At 60.1% G+C, this 8,177-nt stretch overlaps 1 protein-coding gene across 1 annotated transcript; it reads left to right on the top strand.

The window, feature by feature from the left end:
- Positions 1 to 728: 728 nt before the first annotated feature.
- Positions 729 to 7,957, top strand: LOC104304272 (protocadherin-10-like). Its single transcript, XM_009904997.2, has 4 exons — positions 729 to 3,212; positions 5,749 to 5,807; positions 6,174 to 6,262; positions 6,513 to 7,957. Exons 1-4 carry the CDS (start codon positions 729 to 731, stop codon positions 6,770 to 6,772), a joined length of 2,892 nt encoding a protein of 963 aa, XP_009903299.2. The 3' UTR covers positions 6,773 to 7,957.
- The last annotated feature ends 220 nt before the right edge of the window (positions 7,958 to 8,177 follow it).

Raw genomic sequence — 8,177 nt, forward strand, 5'->3', positions numbered from 1 at the left:
GGGCTGCGGGCACGGTATGGGAGAAAGCAGGGAAGAAGCGGAAGGGTCGCTGGGGATGGGGGGGGTCGTCTCTCTATGCCTCTGCGCTGATGGGTTCAGCTTGATCCGGGGCTGTAATCCCCCCTGCTCCGGTAATTAAAAACTCCGCATTACAAGGCAAACGTGTGCCGGGAAATGTAATCAAGGCTGGAGGGGCTTAACCATCTGGGGAAGGTTAGGAGCGGCACGGCGGGGGACGCGCCCGGGGGGGATTTGGCAGCCGCCGCGATCCGGGCTCCTCTTAATCTACCGCGGGGGTCGAGCTCAGCATCTGCGGGGTAATACCGGTGCCCAGGGCAGCGATCGGTCTCGCTGGAGCTCCCATCAGCGTTAACGGGACCTCCCTGGTGCTGTCCACCCACCCCACCCACCCCCCCAGGTGCATCCGGCTCCGGCAGACCGATTCTGGTGTGGTACCTGGGGACAGAATTGCACAGGGGAGCAGGACTGCACCGAAGGACAGGATTGCAGCGGGGGACAAGATTGCATCCCCTCCCCGGGGCCGGCAGGAAAAGGGTTAAGTGGCCGCCGGTAGCCGCGGCTCGTCCCCACTCCAAGGCTCGGGCAAGGCCCCCCGGCGCCTCCCCCTCACACCCCCGGGAGCCAGAAACTCTTTGGAAGTGGAAAGGGCGAGCAAAAGCGAGGGAGGACGCGGCAGGATCCGGCGTCGCCGGGCAGGCTGCGGGGCGATGGTGGCCGGGGCAGGCTGCGGGCGGGGACAGTTCCTCCCCTCCCTTCTCCTTCTCTTTCTCTCCGGGCCCCCGTCCCCGCGCCCGGCGGGCGGGCAGCTGCGCTATGCCGTGCCCGAGGAGCTGGAGCACGGAGCCTTTGTGGCCAACCTGGGCGAGGACCTGGGGCTGGACGTGTCTACACTGTCAGCGCGGAGGTTCCGCATCGTGTCGAGGGCTGGGGCCAGGCAGCACCTGGAGGTGAACCTGGAGAACGGAATTCTCTTCGTGAACGAGCGGATTGACCGGGAGGAGGTGTGCGAGGCGGGGGGGACCTGCCTGCTCCACTTGCAGCTCCTCGTGGAGAGCCCGCTGGAGCTCTACCGCGTCGAGGTGGAGGTGCTGGATATCAATGACCATGCGCCCACCTTCCCCTGGCAAGAGTACGTGCTGGAGGTGGCCGAGTCCGCCGTGCTCGGCGCCCGCTTCCCGCTGGAGAGCGCCCAGGACCCTGACGTGGGCACCAACTCGGTGCACACCTACAGGCTCAGCCCCAACGGCTATTTCTCGCTGGAGGTGCAGACGCGCAGCGACGCCAGCAAGTTCGCAGAGCTGGTGCTGGAGCGTGCCCTGGACCGCGAGCAGCAGAGGGCACACCGGGTGCTGCTCACGGCGCTCGACGGCGGCGTCCCCGAGCGCTCGGGCACGGCTCAAATCCTCGTCACGGTGCTGGATGCTAACGACAACGTGCCCGCCTTCGACAAGCCCTCCTACGGCGTCAGCCTCCCCGAGGATGCTCCTGCTGGCACCTTGGTCATCCAGCTCAACGCCACCGACCTGGACGAGGGTCCCAATGGGGAGGTCGAGTACTCCTTCAGCGGGCACGCACCGCCGCGCGTCCGGGAGCTGTTCCACATCGAGCCCCGCAGCGGGCAGGTCCTGCTAAAGGGTGTGCTGGACTACGAGCGGGCACATCTCCACGAGCTGTACGTGCAGGCCAAGGACCGCGGGCCCTCGGCGGTGGCCGTGCACTGCCGGGTGCTTGTGCACCTCCTCGACGTGAACGACAACGCCCCAGAGGTGACCCTCACCTCCGTGTCCACGCCCGTGCTGGAGGATGCCCCACCGGGTACCGTCATCGCCGTCATCAGCGTCCTGGACCGGGACTCTGGGGACAACGGCCGAGTCAGCTGCGAGCTCAGCCCCGACCTGCCCTTCGAGCTCCGTTCCTCCTTCCGCAACTACTACACCCTGGTCACCACGCAGGCGCTGGACCGGGAGGCCGTGCCCGAGTACAATGTGAGCATCACGGCACGGGACATGGGCTCCCCTGCCCTGCTGACCCGCAGCGCCCTCACCGTGCCGGTGTCGGACGTGAACGACAACGCCCCCCGCTTCCTCCAGCCCTCCTACAGCGTCTACGTGATGGAGAATAACGCGCCCGGCGCCTCTATCTGCTCCGTCAGCGCCCTGGACCCCGACTGCCAACAAAACGCCTACCTGTCCTACTCAATCGCCGACGGGCACATCCACGGCATGCCCGTGGGCACCTACGTCTCCATCAACTCTGACAGCGGGCACATGTACGCCCTGCGCTCCCTCGACTACGAGCAGATCCGCAGCTTCCAGATCCAGGTGCAGGCGCAGGACGCGGGATTCCCCCCGCTCAGCGCCAACGTCACCGTCCACATCTTCGTGCTGGACCAGAACGACAACGCTCCGGTCATCGTCTCCCCCATGCCGCGCAACGGCTCGGTGGCCACCGAGCTGGTGCCGCGCTCGGCCAGGCCTGGCTACCTGGTGGGCACGGTGTCGGCGGTGGATGCGGACGCGGGGCTCAATTCCCGCCTCTCCTACCAGCTCCTGCAGGCCACTGACTTCACCCTGTTCAGCGTGGCGCCGGAAACGGGCGAGCTGCGCACCCTCCGCTCCTTTCTGGAGCAGGATGCCAGCCGGCAGCAGCTGGTGGTGCAGGTGCGGGACGGTGGGCAGCCAGCACTCTCTGCCACCGTCTCCCTCCTGCTTTCCGTGGTGGAGACCCTGCCTCAGACTCTCTCCGACTTCAGCGAGTTCAGCCTCCCCCCGGAGGCTTCCTCATCCTCACCGCTCACCCTCTACCTCCTTGTCTCCCTGGGTTCCATCTCCTTCACCTTCCTCCTCGCCATCCTCATCCTTACAGCTATTCGGTGCCGGGGAGAGCGACGCTCCCGCCAAGGTGACAGCTGCTCACCGCCGCGCTGCCACTGCTGCCCGGGTTCCAGACCCTCTCCTGATGGCCTGAAGACGTCCAACCTGACAGCGCAGCCCCCCACGGGGACCTCAGCTGCCACCTGCCTCGACGTGCCCGGGGGCGGCCCTCCAGGCTACTGCTACAAGGTCTGCCTCGGTCCTGAGTCTGCCCAGAGTGATTTCATGTTCCTCAAACCCTGCAGCCCCCCCCGGAACAACGAGAAGGACTCCGGGAAGCAGTCCCAGCCAGGCCAGCATCTCCAGGTCTCCAAGCAGGTAACGCCATGCTCGGAGAAGCTCCGCGGCTCCCCCCGGCCCCCTCCCTCAGCCTGAGCCGTGAGAGAAGTCAGGCACGGCTTTTCCCGGAGAATAACCGGCGCCTTTGATCAGCCCGGGAATTAGGAGCCGTCAAGCAGCGGGAAACTCTGCACCGAGCTTCCCGACGGCTCTAATTACTGGGGGAGCGTCAGGCTCAGCTGAGGCGAGAGGAAATCCCTTCCCGCTGCCTTTTGCACCCATTCGAGACGCTCTGGTGCCCCCGGGGGGAGCTAGGATGGTGGAGGTGGCATCTCTTTTGTGTGGGTGGGCACAGAATCACACAACCACAGAATCATCCAGGTTGAAAAAGACCCTGAGGGTCACCAAGTCCAAGCCAGAACCCTACTCTACAAAGGTCACCCCTAAACCATAGCCCCAAGCACCACATCCAAACCACCTTGCAACACACACAGGGCTGGTGACTCAACCACCTCCCTGGGCAGCACATTCACCACTCTGGCAGTGAAAAAACGTTTCCTTATGTTCAGTCTAAACCTGCCCTGGTGCAGCTTGTGGTTATTCCCTCTCGTTCTGTCACTAATTACCTGTGAGAAGAGACCAGCACCAACCTTTCCACAGCCTCCTTTCAGGTAGCAGTAGAGAGCAATGAGGTCTCCCTTCAGCCTCCTCTGTTTCAAACTATCCATCCCCAGCTCCTTCAGGCACAGAACCACAGAAACATTCAGGATCACGAAGTCTAACCAAGAGCCCTACTCTACAAGGTTCACCCCTAAACCATAGCCCCAAACACCACAACCAAACCACCTTGAAACACATCCAGGGTTGGTGACTCAGCCACCTCCCTGAGCAGCACATTCCAAAACCTGACCACTCTAACCCTGAAAGATTTTTTTCCTAATGTCCAGTTAAACCCTGTCCTGCTGCAGGTTGAGGCTGTTCCCTCTTATTCTATCAGTAATTACCTGTGAGGAGAGATCAGCAACAGCCTCTCCACAGCATCCTTGCAGGTAATTGTAGACAGCCCTGAGGTCTCCCCTCAGCCTCTTCTTTCTCATACTAAACAGCCCCAGCTCCTTCAGTCACAGAATCACAGCCTCACAGAAACATTCAGCTTGGGAAAGACTCTCAGGATCACCAAGTCCAACCCACAATCCTACTCTACAAGGGTCACCCCTAAACCGTACCCCCAAGCACCACATCCAAACCACCTTTAAACACACCCAGGGCTGCTGACTCGGCCACCTCCCTGGGCAGCACATTCCAATGCCTGACCACTCTTGTAGTGAAATTTCCTACTGTCCAGTCTAAACCTACCCAGTGGCAGCTTGAGGCCATTCCCTCTTGTTCTGTCATTAATTACCTGTGAGAGGAGACCAGCACCAACTGCTCCACAGCATCCTTTCAGGTAGCTGTAGACAGCCATGAGCTCCCCCTTCAGCCTTCTCTGTTTCAAACTAACCATCCCCAGCTCCTTCAGTTGCTCTTCAGGAGATTTATCCTCCAGGCCCTCCGCAGCTTCCTTGCCCTCCTCTGCACTCCCAGTTCACAAGGGGACAGCCCAAGTGTTGCTGCCTGCTCCGTGGCCCCCACGCTGGCTGGAGTCCGCAGTGCCCTGCTGCTGCACCCAGGGCTGGGTTTGGCGCCATCCCAGCCAGCGCTCACCTCCCCAGTTCTGTTCCCCCAGGCCTGGCTGCTGTGCATGTGGGGAGGGAGTGGGGTCTCCAGGGCGGGATTTGGATGTCAGCATTTGTTAGGTGCTGAAGTGGGGAAGGTTTCATTTTCCTGATGAAAGGCTCTTTCCAGAAGGCGATTACAAGGATCGGGAGTGATGAGGCGTCTAATCCACTTACTTTTAATAGTGCAGCCCATCCAAGGAGAGCCCCAGACTGCCTGCCAGGAGGCTCTCCCCACACGGCTCCTCGCACTGCTGGACTCTCCTCCCTATCACATCGACAGGATTTTCCCCTAGGTGTTTGCAGCCCTCACTGGAACGTGAGGAACGCAGCCAATTTCTGCAGCCGGAGACCTGGGCTGGGTTCCCACCCCACCTGCAGAAAGGGCTTGTTGAAATTCACAGGGATAGGAAAAGCCTTTCTTCTCTTTCCCTCCCTCTGGAGGAGCAGAGCTTGGCAATTAAACTCCCAAAGACACAGAGCAAGGCCCAGACAACCAGACAGCTCCCCCAGCCGTAGTGGTCTTAGGGTGATGGTTGGACTCGATGATCTTAGAGGTCTCTTCCAACCAAAACAATTCTACAAGGCCTAGGCAACCCCAAAGTCTCAGGAGAGCAGGGAAGGAAAAAGGTGAGGAAGGTCCTTCTGGACCTGGGAACAAGGTGAGGAAGGTCCAGAAGGGACCAATGCTGCCTCAGTTTCCCTAGAGTGGAAACATGCTGCGTGCTTCTCCACAGAGTACGTGGGGAAAGAGAGGGCAGGATCCTGCATCCCTGGGTGCTGGAACCTGGTGCTGGCAAGGCTGAGCTGATGGTCAGAGGGTGCCACCAGCCAGCCTTGCCCTTCCCTGTGTTTTCCAGATCAAGCAGCCCAACACGGACTGGCTGCCTCCGAGCATGCAACGGCCTGCCCTGAAGAGGTAACAAATTGAGCACTGTGGGAACAGAGGGAGAGAGTGGAAGGGGGGTGGGAGAGGGCTTGTAGTGATATGATGAAGGACAATGGCTTTGAGCTGGGAGAGGGCAGATTGAGACTGGAGATGAGGAAGAAATTCTTTCCAGGGAGGCTGGGGAGACACTGGCACAGGCTGCCCGGGGAGGCTGTGGCTGCCCCCTCCCTGGAGGTGTTCCAGGCCAGGCTGGATGAGGCCTTGAGCAGCCTGGGCTGGTGGGAGGTGTCCCTGCCCATGGCAGGGGGTTGGAACCGGATGAGCTTGAAGGTCTCTTCCAACCCAACCCATTTGTGTGATCTCTGATGCAGCTTTGGAATGATGTCTTCTCTTTAGCTCCCAGAGCCTGGAGGATGTGGGGGAAATCCGCAGAGCCCTCCAGAAGGAGCACGAGAGGCTGTGCACGCTGGTGACCCCTGTCTCTGGTTAGTCCTGGGGTGCTGGGGCTGGCCACACCAGACTCTCTCTTACCCCTTGGCGGAGGTGGGGTGTTGGGGCACATCCCTGCTCCTAAGAGTTGTAGAGTTTTCCAGGGTGGAAAGGGTGTTCAGGCTCCAGCAGGGTGGTTGGTGACACATGGGCATGGGCTTGTACCCTGGGATATGGATGGGACTGCCCCACTGAGCTGTAGATGTGACCTCTCCTGAGCTGGGCTCCCACTCATCTTTCTTTTAGAGTTCCAGAAGGCTTCAGCAGGCACCAACAGCATCTGGACACCCCAGTACAGCTCCTTGTACCCAGGGCATGTGCCAGCCCTGGATTATCAGCACAATGTCTACATCCCTGGCACCCCCACTCTGCTGTCCAGCAAAGATGGGCCCCTCTTCCTGGGACGGGAGAGCAAGAACAGCTTCTCCACCTTTGGCAAGAGGAAGAAGATGACAACTTACTGTGACATGCATGACAGTGTGGTTATCAATAACGACCTGAAATAATGCCCAGCAGCCCTGCCCAAGGCCCTCTTCCAGCTGCCAGGTCCTCCCCCTGCAGCACACAGCCCCAGGTGTGGACCGCTCAGGGCTTTGTGGGGCTGCTGGGGTCGTGCTCCACCGGAGCGTAGGGAGAGGATTCAAGGCACAATGGACTGGAAAGTGCTAGGGAGGGGCAGGGGGAAGGGGTGGGGAGGGCATTTCTTGCAGCTTACCCTGCAGAGCTGTGTTGGCAGCAGGTGCTGCTGGGGGTCCTTATGCCCAGATTTAAGCAAATCTGCCTTGATTTTACCCATTCCTGTGTCCCCTCCTGTCCATCCCTGTGAGCATTGTCACTTTGTCTTGTCTGGCTGTGTGAATGTACTCAGCTGCATGCCTCTGCTTCTGTCCCAGCAGGCATGGGAAGTGTGTGCAGACCAAGCCTGCTTCAGCCAGGCCTGGCCCTGTGTGCTGGGGCAGTGACCCTCGCTCTGTCCCCAGTGGGATCTGTTGCATGTCCAGAGCAGATGTTGGTGTCTGTCTTCTCCAGCAAGTGAGTGTAAAACCCAGGCATCGTGGATGCTTCCTTTCAAATCCTGACCCAACACTTTGGAGGGCTGGAGACCCAAAGTCCAGGACAGAGCCGAGGTCCAGGATGCAGTCAGGCTCTGCTCCAGGAGCAGGAGGGGCTGGGGCAGACACAGACTGTGCCAGGAGAGCTGCCAGCCTGAGCAGCTGAGGGGGTCACAAGGTGAGGTCCCATTGGGTAACTCTCTAGCTGAAGGCAGCAGCATCTGAAGGAAAGGTGACTGCCAACCATCAGAGGTGTGCTCCCACACAGGTGGCAGTCCTCCTCCCTGCTCTTCCTACCCTCAACCAGATTTCTGTTTCCCCAAGTTCTGTGTGCCTGGGGGAGCCCTTGCACTGGGGACTCCATCTGCATAGGACAGACGTCTCCCACTGCACCCTGCTTCTCTTTGAGGACTTTTATCTGGCTGGCAAGAGTTCCCACAGGCACAACTCCAGCCCCAGAACAGTCTCTTCCCTGTCCTGCTCACCCTACACCTGTGCACCTGGCCTGCCTGCCAGCGCTGCCAGTTGCTGCTGTCACGGGACAGTTCCTTTGCAGTCCATCTGTGCAGAACGTGACAGCTCTTTCTAGATCAAGTTTGTCTCACAATGTCTGATTTGTACCAATAAATTGTATTTTAATAGCTCACCCTGGCTCCTGGCTGTCCCTGAGCTGTGTGTGGCAGCAGCAATCTCTGCTGAGCTCTTGGAGCAGAGCTCTTGGCTGTGTGTCCTTCTTAGGTGCCGGAGCAGCTTGGGAGAGCTCGCTTCATTCACTTCACCTGTGTGCTGGAGGCTCAGAGTCCCTTTCCCTCCTTCCCTGCACCCAGGAGCACTTTGGAGTCATGGCCAGAAGGAGCCT

Source organism: Dryobates pubescens, chromosome 16 (genome assembly GCF_014839835.1).
Source record: "Dryobates pubescens isolate bDryPub1 chromosome 16, bDryPub1.pri, whole genome shotgun sequence".
Lineage (NCBI taxonomy): Eukaryota > Metazoa > Chordata > Aves > Piciformes > Picidae > Dryobates > Dryobates pubescens.